The sequence below is a fragment of the Lynx canadensis genome, chromosome D2 (assembly GCF_007474595.2).
Source record: "Lynx canadensis isolate LIC74 chromosome D2, mLynCan4.pri.v2, whole genome shotgun sequence".
Classification (NCBI taxonomy): Eukaryota; Metazoa; Chordata; class Mammalia; order Carnivora; family Felidae; genus Lynx; species Lynx canadensis.
In genome coordinates this window covers 65,662,775-65,681,246 of record NC_044313.2, presented here as the reverse complement: position 1 = coordinate 65,681,246, position 18,472 = coordinate 65,662,775, and the positions used below count along the sequence as shown (strand labels likewise).

The 18,472-nt window shown below is 39.9% G+C and overlaps 1 protein-coding gene across 6 annotated transcripts in view; it reads right to left on the bottom strand.

Moving 5' to 3' along the window:
- ANK3 (ankyrin 3) overlaps positions 1 to 18,472 on the bottom strand; it is a 336,335-nt gene that overhangs the window by 27,875 nt on the left and 289,988 nt on the right. For 3 of the 6 annotated variants that reach the window (XM_032595132.1, XM_030334419.1, XM_030334420.1), the window contains exons 40-44: positions 8,991 to 16,799; positions 8,293 to 8,367; positions 4,845 to 4,976; positions 3,781 to 3,924; positions 230 to 320 (exon numbers count right to left, since the gene is read on the bottom strand). In XM_032595132.1, coding sequence (XP_032451023.1) covers positions 230 to 320; positions 3,781 to 3,924; positions 4,845 to 4,976; positions 8,293 to 8,367; positions 8,991 to 16,799 — 8,251 coding nt within the window. Of the gene's footprint in view, positions 1 to 229; positions 321 to 599; positions 912 to 3,780; positions 3,925 to 4,844; positions 4,977 to 8,292; positions 8,368 to 8,990; positions 16,800 to 18,472 lie in introns of all 6 variants that reach the window. The other 3 variants (XM_030334421.1, XM_030334422.1, XM_030334423.1) reach the window with 1 other exon arrangement.

Below are 18,472 nucleotides of genomic sequence, written 5' to 3'. Positions count from 1 at the left end.
AACTTTTTACATTTTGCTTCAGGCTATCAGTAGTTTTAAGAATTAAATTGAGTTTCATGTGAGTTTCCCTCTCCAGATTAGCAGAATGAACCAACCTTTAAAGCAGGTATTATCCCCAAACTGGAATGGTAATTTAGAAAAAGAGTAAGTGCTAAAAAGTAGGTTTTAAAACAAACTATTAACATGTAATCTGTATTTCGCTTTCCTTTTTTCTGAAATGGAGCCATACCTGTCATCCAGTCTTTCTAGTAACCCACCGGTTAGTCTTCGAGCTTGAGCAGGGGATTCTAGGTTTCCACCTGATGTCTCGTTCTGCCAACCTGCAATTGAAGACATTTCCAGTTCTGCTTGCTGAACACGTTTAAGAATAGCCTGTACTTTTTCTTCTGTCATCTCCTCAGACTCTACGCCTTCTTCAAGTTGAATGTCCTCAAATAGAGATTTGAGTTTTTCTTCCGTCATCTCCTCATCAGGACCAGATTTTCCTTTCTCTTGCTGCTCAGAGCTTACTCTTACTTTACTAGTTTGTTTCAGTGGCTCTGCTGGTTTAACATCTTTTGGGACCCCAGCCATACTTCCGAGGTATTGAGGATACTCACTCAGACATACATTCTCCAACTGGCTCTCATCTACATCCACTGTGCCAGGCATTTCTGTTAAAGGCATTGAGTCTTCGAGTTTGCTGTCTTCTAAGGAAGTGTCTTCTGCAGTTACGACTGGAGGTCCTCCATCTGCTGAATGCTCTACGTTCCCCTGGGAAGGCACTAGCCCATCACTCAGTCTACTGGGGGTTCTAAGGGGAGACTCTATGCTAGAGATATCACTAAAATAATCATCTTGCTGGAAAGGGGTGGGTGGTGTGTAGTGCAACCCTGTGGGAGTTTCCAGTTCCACTTGAAGGGAAGGATAACCTATGGAAGACAGTACATTTGGACTGACTGGAATGAATTAGAGTACATCAAACAAAACACATGGAATGAATTAAATTATATCAGGTATGAAAATGTATGATGAGTTACAGAACAATGTTCATAAATTTATTGGTTTAGTTCAACTAAATGTAACACAATGAAATAAAAGACTAGTGCAAACTATAATAAAACAGAACACTAATTAATTAAGATATAAATGGTTTCTATCAACTTTGATAATTTTAATACAGTAACTTAAATGTACAGACTAATTCAATCTAATAAAAAGTTAGCTGTCGTTATATAAAATACATTTATTCCACGGTCAAATTTATTAGCTTTCTACTTTCAGCATGCAAAATCCATATGGTGGTGGACTGCATACAGCAAACCACAATTGTTATAATTAATTACTTATAACTCATTTGAAGAGCTTTACATAGGAGCAATGCTACCCGACTCTCATTCTTTTTTTTTTTTTTTTTCACATGAAATTTACAGCGAAGAAAAATAAATTTAATCTTTGGAAAGAAATTATTATTAGACTTTAGAGCAATAGCACTGGGGAAAAAAAGTCTAAAAAGATGTTAAGAAAAGGATTTGAGAAGCAGATAAAGTAGAAAAGACTCCAAGGAAAGCTTTCAGGTGTCATAATGTGACAGAGATGAAAGACTTGTGGTGCACATGGAGGTCTTAGTGACTTTGGTGATGCGGACCACTCAGAATCACAACTCAAAGAGAAAAAAGAAATGATACACGACAGAGACAGGAAGAAAGCCATTTGCAAAGAGCTCTCTGAATATTCACAACAACACTGTGAAACACCAGCCTGCTCAGTGGGGAGGTAGGGAGCAGTTCCCTTGTTTTAACCTTCGCTGTGTGGACAAAGGGGACATTTTTCTCCTTCAGCAGAGAAAGAAGTGAACAATGGTCTGGTCATGGTGAGGAAAGGAGGCTTCATAAAAGTTCCACCAAGAGGAGAGACAGGAAAAAAAAGGCAACCAAGCACACTTTCTGAATTAATGGTCTACAAAACTAAAGCCTAATTGTCCCATCAGTCCACGACAAATATCAACTTAGCTTTTGTGGTAAATTCAAATTACTGTAGGTAAGTATAGTCACCTATAAACCAGAATCTTATTGAAAAGTTGGCTGACATTAACTGAGGTTCATAATCTGCACAAGTGAAATTTACTTCATATACACATTCCTAAATTTTCCTACGAATTTTTAAAATAAGAAATGTAAAATATTAAGATGTAGCCACAAAAAGCCCTTGGGAATTTATTTCATTCTATTCTGATTTTAAAATGTTACAAATAAATAAAGCTTTCAATTCTATTGACTATTTCCATTATTTTCTGGTTATCCTGCTTGTTCTTTTTTTTCTTTTTTTCTTTTTTTTGCTTATTAGTTCTCTTAATTTCTTTTCCCAAAAAATAATATTAAAAGATTCCATAAACTGTAACTTGGCAATAATTCAGAATTTGATATAATGGTCTATCTTTAGTGCAAAGAGATTGGTTACCATTATATGGTCTCACATATAAGACAAGGTCTTGAAGAGAGCTTTTTTCCAAGGTTCTATGGTATGTATGTATGTATGTATTTAAGTAGGCTTCACAGCCAGCATGGAAACCAAGGAGGGGCTCACATTCACAACCCTGAGTTCAAGAGCTGAGCTGAGATCAAGAGTTGGATGCTTAACCAACTGAGCCACCTAGGTGTCCTGCCCCAATTGATGGTATTTATAAGCTTATAAAGAAACCACTTTAGACACTATTGCCCATCATGTTTATGTTATATGGATAATAAGATATGCTTTAAATTTTCTGTTAGCTTTAACGTTAGTAAACAGAAACTTTTTAAGAATTTGCCATCTTTGCCACATAACATACGTAGAACTAGAAGTTACTGATTCTTGTTAGTCTAACTTTGCCAGTTTAAAAACGGGGAAAAATGCCATAATTTTCAAAACTTGGGATAGAAAAGTATCCCTAGCTCTTCTTCCTTCCTCCACACCATCATCATTTTTTACTCAAAATTCATTATCAGAATACGTTTCCATTTGTAAAGGAAGACAAACACCTTGAAAAACATAGTAAGATATCTGTTATCCTTTACTTAATACTTTGACTAAAAAAGCCCCAATTTACATAGGAAATTGAAGGAAAAATGATAATATTATTATATAAATTAATTTAATGTAAAAAATGAATTATGTTGTTAGTGACATTTGTGCTCATTGAATTAGAAATGACACCGACTTTTATATATCAGGCACGGGTTTTCCAAACAATAAATGGAAGCATATGAAGTTAAAATAATGCTAAATAAGTAAAACATGTTTTTGAGAGATGCATTAGGCTTTTTCAGTAAGCGCTTAAATACTTGGTCCCCAAACAAGATTTCACCATTTTATTTAACAATTTGTGTACTCTATGCTTAAACTTGACCCAGTACCTTGGTTATTTGGTAAAAATAACTCACAATTTGGTCTTACCAATATACTAATAAAAGAGTTCACTAATTTTTTAGGTAAATATGAAAATGACAACCACAATGCCTTCTCTAGATATGAAATTTTCTTCCACTTGGTCATGTAAAAAATTTTCAAATACCAACTATTGAATATCCAACAGTTAACTTATGCTTTTATACCTCATTATGTGTATTTTATGTAACAGACATTTATCAAGTTTGTTCTATCAGAGTGTTTATTTCCAGACTCTGGCAGAGAAGATGCTGTGAAAATGAGAAATGAAGTCAAGCAAATCACAATTCAGTTGGTTTTAAGTGGCTGCCTTGTCCTCCACACTTTCAAAGTTTATCAAATGATTAAATAAATATGAACGCTAAATTCAATTACCATCAACAGGGTCATGGAAAACATTGTTCTCATCTGCAAAACTCCTGGTGCCTGAAATATTTCCATAATCAAATATCGGTCCTTCTAGCAGAGTCACTATATCTATTCGATTAATTTTTGTCAAGACCGAAGTTAAGGCATCAGCTGAAAAAGGAGAAAAGAGGGTTGAAAACCCGATTAAGTGATTTTCTTCCAGTCACCACAATATCCACACAAAGGCACGGCTTTCTTGACTCTCCTAGAGTTTATTCAGCTCCTCCTGACTGAGCTCTGCCATGTCACCATCCAGAGGGCTCAGAAAGCCCACCATTACAGGGAAGTCATGTTAGGTCTCAAGAATCACTTTTGAGAAGCTGTGTGTGATGACAGCAACATTCATTCCACTGTAAGATGCCGAGCAGATGGGCCTCAAAATAGCTAAACTCCATTTAGTTACAAGGAGATCTAATAAAATTTTAAACATGTTCCTCTCCTTTCAGCCTGCCAAGATAGATCACCCTCATATTTGACATTGACCATCTTAACGGCTTACTGAGGTCAGGCTGACCCTGGCAAACCCACAATAACTTACTTCCCATTGTTGTGGGTTGGCACTGGCCACGGGACAGCACCACCCCTCCCACCACCCCAGCAAAACTAAACAAAGTCAAACCTAAAAATATTAGAGACCTCTCTGCCAGCACATATGAAGCTGAATAAAATGATTTCATCCTATACCTTCTTCCTTCCTCTCCCTGTGCATCCGTCCCCAGCCACAGCAGTAGCCTCAGAGTGCTTCTGACTACTACCCCACAATTTAACAGCTACAATTGTATTTTCATTTTTGATGGTCACAGAGAGAACTAAAGACAAAATGCAAAAAAAAAAATTTTTTTTTCTACTATTTGCTTTCTTAAAAAGATTCCCAAAGATAGATGTTTGGAATATCAGTGTTAAAATTAAACAAGTATAACTTTAATGACTTGCTATTACTTTATGATTACTCTGGTTTCTTAACAGTAGGCTTATCTAAAACACTGGATATATGCAGTTGTGAAAGTTAAAGTAATATAATTTCAGCATACTTGTAGCATTTTTTCCGTCTCTGGTAACCCATTTTTTTAATAACATGAAGCTTTGAGAAATTAAAGAATTTGGATTTTCCACACGTATTTGATTGATTTCATCCACTGAAAAATTCAGTTCCCTTGCCAGTTCTGTAGAAAAGAAAAAGAGTTACTAAGATTTCACATTCTACTTTTATCACATATGTTTCATAAAAGTAATGCTCAACTGCCACACAAAAAAAGAAAGGAATTTTATAGTAAAACCCAGTCCAGCCTTGAGCATTAATCTTTATATGCTTCATTTTACAGGAAGCTGTGATCACACACAGGCTGTGACTTAACTCTCTGGAGATAATTACTTAGTTACAATTAGATTCCCTCTTGAGAGATTATTTTACAAAGAATTCTTGATCTGTACAAAAAGGATGCTGCTGGATTCTTTTAAGTCATCCAAATTATTCTTCACAATTTGTGCAAACCTCACCTAAGATGGGTAGGGATACACAACTCATAAATATGGCAAAGGGGGTGCTGGTAGCATGACTTTAGGAATTCCACTTGGGAGGTTAAATGATGACTCCAGACCAGATCGTTGTCTATGTTACGGTGTCACTTGTATAACAAATACAAGGGAAATAGCTTTGTGTCCATCTCAATGTCTATACCCATACGCTCAACCTCATTAATCAGAGTGTCTTTGGGAAGACACGTGTGAGCATTAGTAGCTGTCTTGACAGAGGGAAACTAGGAGCCAAAGATGAGAAGGAGCCTTACTTTTCATTATATATTTTTTGTACAGTTAAAAGAATTTCTCAGGTATGTATTATATTAAGTGATTATAGAAATAAATGGGAAACAATTCTTCCCATGGAAAGGGAATTGCTCAAGATTCTACCCTGGTTAAATATTTCTAGCATTTGGCAAAATGCAATTCAGAGGCTCAAAAAGGTCCAGATTCTTTGGTCAAGTGATTTCACTTCTGGAACTCTATCATGACTATACATTGAGTTGGACACAATGATTTATACACATGAATGTTCATCTCAGGCTTGTACCATTAGAAAACTGAAAACAATCCAAGTGTTGAACAAAAGAAGAGTTAATTAAGTTAATGCAGTGGTTTGCGAACTGTTTTGATCATGGCCTACAGTTAGAAATACATTGTATATCATGATGTTTATATAAATGAAACCAGATCTTTAAGGAGCAAAACTTAGCCTTAATACACATAATATACAGACATATCCCTCCCCCCATTCTATCCTATTAAAAGCAAAACCAAAGGATGTATTGATTTCATGACTCTCTAGTACACTGTGACCCAAAGTCAGAAAAACACCATTATTAAGTACGTATATTGGATCTTATTTATCCATTAAAATCAAGACCATAGAATATGTAATTTTGTAGAAACTAGGTAACCACAAATAAAAGAGCAAAAAGTTACATTGTGTATATAACATTTTAAAAGCTTTTAGACAAAAATCAAAGTACATTGAGATGTTAACAGTGGTTCTGAAGGACAGAATTAAATTTTGCTCTTCTACATGATAATTTTTCTAATAATCTTCATTGACCATAGGTAATTCAAATTTACAAAAGTTAAATTTAAGTTTTAAGTTCTTTCAAGTCCTTTGTGCTTTAAGAAACAATACTCCTACTGTCCAACAAACCCTTATGATCCAACTGTATCCTTTGTCTAGTGACCCAGCAAAGAGCAAAGACACACTGCCACTAAGAATTTTACAACGTTATGGCTTTACAGCACATCTTCTCCTGAAATGTACCCTGATATACTAAGGACTGGATTTGTCTAAGGCAAATAATGAATAGTTATGGGCATATAATACTGCACAATCAACATTTGCTCCAGTATATTCTTAGATTACAATGTCCGATGTTAAAATATAATTATTAATTTTATGTTAGCAAATATTTATACATAACAAATTGCTATTAACTCTCAACAAGCTTCCAAGGATTATGCAGACCACCTGTCTTTTCAGAGTACTACTAGGCTCCTCTTTGTTAGCAGTGGGCCTGAGAGCAGGGGCTGGGTGGAAGGAGACAGGAAGGTTATTAAGTTGGGGGTGAGGGCAGAACTTAGGACATTTAAAGGAAGAAGATGTACCTGACCTTGTTTGCCATTATCTGGTTTCATATTCTCCATTTTAATAGCATATAGATAATTGTTTCCCTGAGTATAGAATATCGCTGAGGGTATACATGATGACTTAGATGTGACAATGGTTAACATTTCTATTTTAAGCTATTATATTTTGTTGCTGTTGTTGTGTGTTAAAATACACTCAACCTTAAAAACTTAAAATTTTTCTGACTCATGTGAGGAGGATTTTGGGGGCCCAGTTAACATCAAAACTACAAAGCAGAATCGTTCAGTCGACACAGAATTTTATCTTCATCTTTAATGAAGTGAAATCAAACTAAATATTCATTTTCTTTTTTTTTTAATTTTTTTTAACGTTTTATTTATTTTTGAGACAGAGAGAGGCAGAGCATGAACAGGGGAGGGGCAGAGAGAGAGGGAGACACAGAATCGGAAGCAGGCTCCAGGCTCTGAGCCATCAGCCCAGAGCCCGACACGGGGCTCGAACTCACGGACCATGAGATCGTGACCTGAGCCGAAATCGGACGCTTAACCGACTGAGCCACCCAGGCGCCCCAAATATTCGTTTTCTACACACTGATCATAAACAGTTTCATTCACTTTACTGAACTCAACTATTTTTGTAGTTTGAATAGATTTATACATGTGTGTCATGCTTTAAGAAATTATAATTCAAATTTTAAGCTTCCTGTCATTCTCTTGTTTTCTTCTTTACGTAGTTATTGAAAATGATCCTTGTCGTCTTTTAGCAAAGTGATACAAGATTTCCTTTGAAATAAATCTTTGGGCATAAAAGTGAGTCCACTTAAAAGGAAAAAAATATCAGGTAAATGTACATACAAATAACATGTGTAGGTCATAAAAAGTGTGAAGATGACCTCATGAATGATTAAAATTTGTGAAACCAGGGCATGGATTAATTGGACTGTTGCTTAAGAGAGCTGTCCTGAGGGCATAAACCATGTTTAAAATTTTGGATGATTTAAAAATCATAGGGCTTAATTGCGTTTTTCTTTATACCAGAAAAAAAATTTACCACTAGGTAAAATGTTATCTAATATTACCAGAAATGGCAGTGTGAAGAAAGTGCCTACATTTAAGGTAAAGTGAGATTTAAATTTCTATTCTTGAGTGTATGGGCTTTGAAAAGGCTTTGAAAAACACGGTATATAAGGTATTATCGGTAATCATCTCTGGGTTGATAGAATTACAGATGATAAAAATGTTTGCTGGTTTTTTTTCCTTGTTGCTTGTTTCTGTTTTACATAATGAACCCCTTGTGAAAGACAAAGAAATTAAGAAACTGTATTTGTCTCACTCAGTAGTGTATACACTTACCTGTCCAACTAAGTCCCAGGTGGTCGGCTACTATTGCCATCCTGATATCTGTCCGTTCACATGGACTCTGTGGACCTACGATTTACAATTTCTTAATTAAAATAATCATCAAGAAAGACACGATACTGGAAAATGTTTTTTAGCAGTACTCAGATTTTACAGAGAGACTAATGCTAACACTGTACACTTACATGTGTCCTAGTCACCTACACGAACACTTCTCTTTTCACATGGCTCACTTGATTGTCACCTGCACCGGCCAGATGTGAGACTACATGGATGCTCAATGTGATGGAATCGAACATGCTGACGAGCTAGCTACTGGACAGCGGTTACAGAATCATTGTGTCGGTGAAAACACCATGATGGGATCTCAACATCTCTGCTTTTACTTTGACAGAATCATTATTAGTACATTAAAGAAAAAAAAAGTTGCTCATCTTGAATGACACCAATGTCTTCAGCATGCTTCCCTAGCTGTCTACAGTGTCGTTTGGTTAAAAGGGAGGAAGAAGAGTGTATAGACAGCACACACAGATGACAGTGACAGAATGAGAAACTACGGTTAAGTCACTTCACAGGCAATCACGACAGTTCATGCACTAGGGTCTACGAGTCGGAAAGTGTTTACAAACTACGCTCGCTCTCCGGGATGTGAGCAAAGAGTGCTCGAGAGACCTGACTGCCTCCGTTCTCACCAGTCCTTCTACTGCTCCTTTTCCCACTGCCGGCCTTTTCACTCTTTGATTTTAAAGGTGCTGCCTCTGTTTTCTTATCTCTAGCAGACTTCGTGGTAACTGAAGGCTGGCCACCCCGGGAAGTCTCGGACAACGACGTGTTTCTTGAGGTACTGTCTTCCTCATCGGACAACTCGGACTGCATCTTTTTGTCTTCTTCAGAGAGGCGGTCCACAAGCTTTAAGGTCTCACCACTAATTCCCTTAAAATATTCAATGGAATGTTTACATACTTCCTTAAGCTGACTCTTCCTAACTTTTACTATGGCGGTGGTGGTGGTGGTGGTGGTGGTGGTGGTGGTGGTAGTGGTGGTGACACAGGTGGATCTTACCTTTACTGGCAACTTGGATGGAAGCTGTTTGGCCTTGCCTTTCTCTGGCTGCCCTTGCTTTTGTGTGGCACATGCTTTTCTAACTACGTTATCTCTGTGTGTGTCTTTTACTGGAATTCTGGACTTTACATCTACACATGAAGAAGAAATAAGGGTTTTGGTTTTCTCAGATTGACTGACCTGCTTCGTTTTACTCACTTTCATGTTTGGCATATGACTTGGTGGGCAGATATCTTTTGGTGAAGTGGCCTTTATGGGAAGTTTGGATTTTCGCCTAATCCCTATCGATTCCTTGGTCTTTGGCTGCTCTCCAAGAACTTTCTGCTTATCTCTTACACAGTGTCCTTGCAGTACCCCTGTCTTTTTTCCTGATGAGATTTTCACTGGATTAGCTTTCTCTGTGGTACAAGTGGGTGCAGAATGTTCTGTCAGAACTATATTACTTGTAATGTTATCTGTCTGTATAGTGGAAGAATCCAAATTGTTGTTGTTATTAAAGTTATCTTTCTGGAAATCATGTTTTTCTTGGGGCCTAGTGCCCATGTGGCTATTGGCTGTATTTGAAATCATTGGTATAGTTTCATTCTCTAGTCCCTGACAACTGGTCATCACAGCTTCTATCTTATCTGTCACTTCTCCAGGGCCTTCTTTCTTCATGGTCATGGTGGATGCAGAAATTCCCATTTTTATAGGCGTGCGCAACTTGGGGTCAACTTTAGAGGTGCTAGTGGCTGCTGCCGATTTCTCCAGGGAGCCACTACTGGATGTGCCTTCCTGACACTCTCCGCTGGTCGGGATGCTGGGGTTGGGTTCGACTGGAGGTGCCTCTACATTTCTCTCTAGATTGGTTTCTACAGTGGTGTCCCCTGACTGTGGCTGTGGTGTGGCAGTGACCATACTTTTATCCCCTTCCCCCTGGTCCCCTGACTTCCCTTCAGAAGTATGCTCACCAATCTGGAAAAATTGGAGCCTCTCTTCAACAAAATCCCTCTTGCTCATGTCAATTGCACCACTGCGAGTCATCTCAAACATTTTCCCTTCGTGAAATGGGAAGGGGTTAGGCTCACTAGTTGGGGTACTTTCATCAGTTGGCGTTCTGGCTGGCGTTGTATCAGGGGTTGTTGCTGGCGAGCGGTCTTCCACAGCCAGACCAAATGGCTTAGTTTCATCTTCCCGTGATTTACTGTCAAAAACTTCATCATCCCCTCGGTTATTAGACCAGGGATCAAAATCTAGACCTTTGGTAGCTACTGTTTTAAAAGGAGTGGCAAATTCTTCATCTACTTTGTAACTGAAGTAAGTATCAGGAAACACTGATCTGTCAGGATGTCTGCCTTCTAGAGTGAAAAACTGGGCCCCTGATTTCTGATCAGTCTTATCAGGGGTCCTTTCGGATGAGGAACTTTTAGAAGGTGGCTTATCTTCGTCTGGTCCCACCCTTCCCTCCTCCTCCTCGATAACTTCAAGTTTACTTTGGCTAAAGGAGCGATCAGCTGGCTTCAGAATGCCCTCTGTGTTCCAGACATCTTTCTTGATTTCCATGGTTTGACTTGGGAGTTTAGAATCACTCTCTGTCAGGCCATCATCTTCATCTTGCAGGTCATAGCCATCCAGAGAGTCGATCTCTGTGGCATCTGTGTCATGAGAAAACTCGGCCGTGGTAGCAATGGAACACTCTGTGATGGACTGGTCATTGTTCCCATTCTGGGCGGTTTCATTCTGAGGTGAATCGAGGCCAAGGCCAAATTCGTTATCTTTTCCAGATCCATTGGTTTCCAATTCTTTCTGGTTGGAAGCCTTGTCAGCAGGAGCTTTGGATTTGGTCATTTCTTTTTGTTCATCGTCTACTTCCTTTAATTTGAAGGTGTATTTTTTAACTGGGACCGGCTGATAGATGGACTCGTCATCGCTCGAATCGCTGATGTCTGCCCCGGGAGGAACTGGAGAAGGTGGCTGCACTCTGATGACCGGTTCAGCCAGCTGGTACTTGTCATGTTCATCTTGCAGACTGACTTCAATCATGTCAACCTCTCTTTCAGGGAGATAATGATGTTTCTTATCTGGCTCCATCTGGTCTGCATCCAATGGTGGAGGAGGGGGGAACTCAATATAGGCAACTCTACTGGTTTTGGGTCTTTGGTTAGAGTCTTTGCTCGCATCGGTAGGCATTTCACGCTCCACGGTTGCTTCCTCCACCGTAGTCTGCTTTAAGGAGGCTGACTTGGCCTGCTCCTCCTCCTCAGATTCCTCAGAAACCTCAGGGATTGGGCTGGGTTTGCCTGGTATATAAGCTATGAGCGAGTCTGGTGTCTTAGACGTGAATTCATAACTCACTTCCTCTGAACTGGGTGTTTCTGGGGTTAAAGGGCTTTTCCCAGAGCTGTCTAGAAAGGAAACTTGTTCTAGAGTGTCGTCTTCTGGACTACCTTGGGGAGAAGGAGGCTGCTTCTGCTGTCTAGTTGTATAAAAGGTCCCCCTGGTCTCTTGTACTGTCTTACACTCCTGACTTATGATCTTTTTTACACTTCCTTGTTGTATCTCCTTTTCATACTGCTTCCCCACCTGTACAAAACTGACATAAACAGGTAAAGTTTTTATGTCTTTCCCTCCCTCCGTCTGGGCTAGTGGAGCAACTCTTTCCAATCCATCAAGGGGACTGTGGTCAAACACATCACTAGAGGGAGATTCCTTTCCTGGGCTAAACTCTAAGGAATCAGGAGATTTGGTGGGAGAGGTTTCAGTTTCATCGAGAGGAGGGCATAAGCCTACGTAACTCTGGCGTTTGGAAACTTTGCTGATTTCTGAATAGGTAACTTTTTCGTCTTCTATAGAATTAAAGTGCTGTGTCTCGACTGTCTCTTTACTCATACTTGATGGGGACAACTTTGGTGATAGTTCGTGTTGGGGGAACATCGGCTGCTCGCAAAAACCGTCAGGAATATCAGAAGACAGTATTCTCCGTCCCTCTGCAGCTCTGACCGGGATGTGTGATGCTGCTGAGCTCTCACTCCTCCTGGAAGGCTGTTCCAGAGATCCACCCGGCCGTTCCCCTTCTTTCACAACATATTCCCTATATAAGACCTTTTTGGAGGGAGATTTTACAGTCATTTCCTTAATTTCTGAGAGAGACCCATTTGTTAACAACTTGTGTTCTCTCTCAGTCACAGACATAAATTCACTCCTTTGATCAACAATCTTACTCTCAGGGTGACCAGTGTGATTCTCTCTTACATCATGAACAAGTACATGTGAAAGTTTTTCTTTCTGCGACTTATTGTTAGCAGCTCCAGAACTTTCCCATGTTCTAAAGACCTTTTTGTCCCATGGTCCCTTAGTTGCTAAATCTGAGGTTACATGACATGCCAAGTCTTTAGCCTGTTGCTCAGAAAAATAGTCAGGCATTGCTTTACTTGACATTTCAGTTCTCTGTGTCTTCACATCCTCGGAGCCAGAATCATTTATGACAATTTCATTGCTTTGGACATGCTCATCTTTAGCTTTCAGGACCATAAAATCATTTTGCACAGACACACTTTCATCTGGGAGGTCTATGGCCTTCTGCTGCTTTTCTCTAGCAAAAACTTGGTAGACAGGCAGCTTGCTCTCCTGGATTTTTTTGACTGGGATTCTGGATTGGCCCTCCGGCTTTTTGTCTTCTTGAGACATGTCCTTACTTTTTGCCTGTGCGCCTTGTTCAAATTTTAATCTAATGGAACTGAGTTTGGATTGTTTGAGCTGAAAGCCAGACTGGGGCCCTTCTGGTGCTTTGCTCTGCGAAATGCTTTCTTTGGCTTCCTCCATGGACTTGCTGTCCTCAGGCTGTTGGGAGAGAACCTTCTTCTCTGGGCTGCTCGGCAGACTGGATTCTTTCCTCTCATCAGCTTTGGGGAAGCCTTGTCCATCATGGCCATGCTGCCTTGCCTTAACCCACTCATCATTGGATGCCAACAGTTCTGTCAGCAGTACCTTCTCGGGGCTGCTACTGGTAGAGCTTTGAGAAGAGTATTCTTTACCATTTCTAGGGCGTGGCTTTTTCTCTGGGGACTGCAGTTCATCATTAAGCTTTTCGGTTTTGTCACGAAAAAACTGTGACACTTCAGTCAGTTTTTCTTCAGCTTCCTTCACAGTCCTGTCCACCCTATCTTCATATATCAACTTCTCTCTACCTCTGTCTAATCTGTCCTCAGTAAAGCGCATCCACATGGCATGTTTTGGACTACTAACATCGCCAGAATAGTGCAACACTGTCACTTTATCAAAATGCTCATCTTTAGACACTTTACCTACACCATTTTCAGACACATCTTTATAGATTTTGGAGAGAATTTCTTTTTTGGGGGCAGTGACTACTTTTTCTCTGGACCGCTTATCAGACCCCTGTAACTCTGAGCTAGGGGGTCCTGCATGGTCTGTAACCGATTCCTCGGTATCAGAGTGAGACACATCTAGCTTTTCTGACAGAAGCATTTTCTCAGCAAACCTGTAAGACTCCCCTCTTAGTTCTGACAACTCATCGTCATGGTATTCTATTGAGTGTTGACTCAAAAGCTTCAATGTTTTATAAGAGTCATCAGATATGAGTTGAGCAGAACTAGGGCGACTATCTTCTTCTTGGGACACAGGAGTGTTTACTCTGGAAGACTCCAGATAAGAAGGCAATGACTCTTCAGCAGTGAGTTCTTCTTCTTCTTGCTGACCCTGTTCCTCTGAACAAGGAAAAGCATCGTGTTTTTCTGGCAGAAAATCTTTTAGGTTAATATCTCCCCGGGATAAGTCTTTCTGATATACATACATTTCCTTTTCTGGATGCTTTTTGGTTTCTCTAATAATGACTTCAGTGGGCTCAGCTTGGTTACCTTTTTCGATGTGGACTTCTATTATACGCTCCAGTTTGGGTTTCATTTGGTTGTCCTTCTCTGCATGCTGGGCTGAGGTTTCAGCAGCAGACTTGTGAACATCTGGAGGCACTGCCGACTTATGCTCAAACAGACCTGCCAGTTCTTTGGAAGGGTCCCGCCCGGACTGAAAGGCCTTCATGATGTCATGGACTGACATGGTTTCTTCAATTCTTTCAGAGGCACCTTCACTGCCTGGTGGAGAATGATAGACCATTCTGGTGGTCGTGGTTATGTGAGTCTCTTCCTTAACACGCATGCCTTTGCTCAGAACCCGACTGTGGTCGTCTTCTTCACCGTTGGCTTTCATTTGAAATGCTTTCACTTTTTCCTTAATACTAGAGGTGGTGGGCTTTGGCTCCAGTTCTGTAAAAGTAGGTGAAGGTTTGGGTGACACCGGCTCCTCTGGTTGGCCTGGGGGAGCATCTCCAGCTGAAGGTTCATAGCTCCTGATAACATGCACCACTTCAGTTCTTGTTTCTGTAATGACAGGAGGGATGGGGACTTCGTGAAAAAGTGGTTTAGGGCCAGTGCTTTCAGCACTCTGTGGGGCTGAAGGCGTTTTTTCACTTCTTGTTTCAAAGCCACTGTCAGACAAAGGGCTTTTGTCTTGGTCATGTTGAGAAAAGTCATCCGGAGACTCTAAAATAGTATCTGTTCCAAAAAAGGAATCGGCCATTTTACACAACTCTTTCTCAGAGGTGGAAGGCCTCATGGAGGCTGGAGGCATTTTGAGTTTGTGTTCCTGCAAAGCGATTGCTGGCTTCAGAATCCTTTTCTGTCTCTCTTCACCATCCTTCTTTGCATCCTCAAACTTGTACTTTAAATTTGTCAACGAACTACTCCCAATATCATTTGTTAAGTAGTCAATAACTTTGGTCAAGTTATAATCCTTCTCGGAGGCGGCTTTTGCTTTCACTTGCACTCTCTCTGGCAGAGTTGGGGAATGGATCGTGGCAGCTTGTTGTCTCGCTTCTCTTATTTCTTCCGAACTAAATTCTATCCAGTCGTCTTCGGGAGAGAGTCCTTTGTCACTCTTTGGTGATTTGGGTGGTCCTTTATTATCTACACATACATCTTTTTTAAGGATTTCACTCACTTTCACCAAGTCTTCCTTTACTTTCTCAACGATTTTGAAAGGTTCTTCATCGTCAATTCTCCCTTCTTTCGGGAGTTCGGGTTGGAATGGCTTCTCCTCAGGCACGTCTGTTTGTAGTATTGCGGTCATCCGCATGAGGTCCTCTTTCATTTCAGCCACGTCTTTTAATATCTCCTGACTGGAAGATAAAGAAGATGGTGTAGACAACTTAAGGGCAGAGGGTGCAAGGAACAAAGACGACTTAACTGGAGATGAAGTTCGATTGAAATGGGGCTGAGGACGTGTCTCCGTAGTCAATGTTTTAATGGGTGACAGCAAGGCTGCTGCTGATTTTGTAAGTGAACTAGAGTCTGGAAGTTTCTTTAATGCTGGTTCTGGCAAAACATTGACTACAGAGTATACTGGCACTGTTATTATAGATGAAGTTACAGATGAGGTAGTTGCAGATATTGACGACCCAAGGGATGTATAGAGTGCACTTGCTGAAGGAGTTCTTAGAGACTGAAAAGCGGATGGTGCCGAAGAAACATATGACCTGAGTGGGGAAAATGGCATCGCTGTCGTGGTAGAAAACACTTTATCGACTGTGTCAGTGGCTGCGCTAACCACAGAGCTCACAGAGTTTGTAGCCGTAGAAATTTTTTCCTGTAACGTGGCAGTGGCTTTGCATCCATTAATTAAAGTTGAAGATGACGGATATTTCAGGGGGGAAATAGATCCATTGACTAATGCTACCTCTGCATGTCCAGGCATCTGTTTCACAGGTGATGAGAGAGAGGGGGCCATTGTAACTTTAGCTGATGAAATGACATCAACTGCTGATTTCACTGGAGACACCACTGACTTTAGAGGCGAAGATATTAGCGGTGCTGCTGATGTAATAATTGACTTAAATGGCAAACTTGAGGAATACATATTAATGTTTGATTTGGGGGAGGCAGGGGGGGTCATAGTAATTGACGACCTCTCCAGAAGAGACCCCGCTGTAGTCACTGGAGAGGTTCGGGAGGAAAACGTAGAATTGGATGCCAGCCCTTTTAAAGGCGAGGACTCTGGGACTGTGGGAGCTCTAACCAGGGTACCAGAGGAAACCTGGATATTGTACGGAGATTGTGACACCACTGTTTTTATCGGTGAAGAAATTGTCCGAAAGGATCTAATCGGAGATGCCACATCACTAATGGATTTAACTGAAGATGTAGTCGACGCGCCTAATGTGGATTTGATTGGAGAAGGAGTCGAAACAGACCATATTGATTTTAACGGAGAAGCTGATGGCGTATTAGAGGAAGAGCTTGATAAGGAAGTGAAGCCTGACTTGGCTGGCCCAGGCACTGTGATCGGAGCTGTTGTCCAGGACTGGTATGGTCTTGTAGAAAAGAATGGCTTGTATGAGTAAGTGGTGGGGAGGGATCTTGTTGCTCCTGCACTCCGTTCAACTGTTTCTTAAATTTTAAAAATGAAATCAAACACAAAAATCAACAAAAATGGTTGAGAAACAGAGAGACCAGAGAAAAAAATTGGTCAGTAAACTTTGAAATATTACAAAAGCAAGTACAATTGTTTGCATGATTTAGAATGGAAGAGGCAAAACGAACAATTAAGTAAAAGAGGAAAAAAAAAAAACTCCACAGACATAACCAATCCAGAATTTAAAAAAATAAATAAATAAATAAACAAACAAACAGAAAACAGAGCAATGGGAAATGAAAGACAGAAAAAGCACATCGCAACCAAATAGGCCAACAATGAAAAACAGAAAACATGAGGAAAGAATTAATGATGAGAAAAGTAACCACAATGGAAAACGGTTCCCTTACTTCCTATTGACTTTCTTATGTGCTGGTTTTGAAAGATCAGCAGCCATTCTGTTTTGCCTGTATAGGTACACGTTCATTTTGTGCAACCATATAACTTTCATTTTAGTAATTTCTAATGCTCCCTCTCCTTGAACCTTTCGGTGATACAGATTGCACCTACTCAGAACCATATCGATGTGTGCAGCTATACATTAAATATCTAGAACTCTTTTTTTAGAAAACTACTCAAGCCTATTTCATGCAGAATCCAAAGTAACTTTTATGTGACAGGCAACTGATTGCAAACCGTGAAGCCACTGGATTTTAAATCTGTATCTTCCATGCATGATTCGGTTATGCTTCACACCCATAAAAAGCCAATAAGAGCAAGAAATTTTCTGAGTTAGAACTTTAAAAGAAACAACAACGAAAAGGAATGTTTGCATTTATTTTTTCCCATGCAGCATATTCCTTTTGGTGAGGAAAAAGAAAATGTAATATGAAATGATTTAAAAATGCATGTGTACATACACACAAAGGGGGGAAAAGCGGAAAATATGGTTCATGGTTACCATAAGCAAGCAAAGCAACTGAAAACATCTTATCATGCGCATTATATCACGGCAAACAAGCCAATGAAGTAATACAATTTTTATGCCATATTATGCACAATATATAAACTTTAAAAATACTTTCACAAGAGCATTTAGAAAGAAGAGTACACTTTTTCCATGAGATGCAAAATCTTGGTACCTTTTGAGATTTTAGGAAAATATTTAATACCGCATACTGAAAATACATCTGCAACTAAATGTATCCATATTCAGTGTGATCTTCATTATGGAGAAAAGCACATTGTTTATTTTGGATATTCCCCCCCGCCCCCCCACAATCTATCACACTTTAAATTCTCAAAAGGTATCATGGGAAAATCTAAAAAGCACAGTCGTATTTTTAACACTTCATACTTAAGTATCTGCAGTGGGATCCAGTATATATTGGTATACATATTTATCTATCAGTGGCAAAGGTACCAATTCTGGTGCCTTCCCAGAATGTTCATGGGGCTCATGGCTGCTCCAAAGAGTAGAGCAGCCGTGAGGCAAACCTACCACTAGGAAAGATGGATTTAGTACCAGCATTCATCTGGCAATGGGACAAGAAACACACAAATGAGGTAAGCACACTCACTGGGGGAGAGCAAATGCACACTTGGTCCTCTCTACTTCTACAGCTCTAACAAACAAACCGAGTTGGTCACAGAGATTTGGAATGCCTGCCAAGGCCTAATGGTCTATGTCAAAGTTGAGTACAGTTTC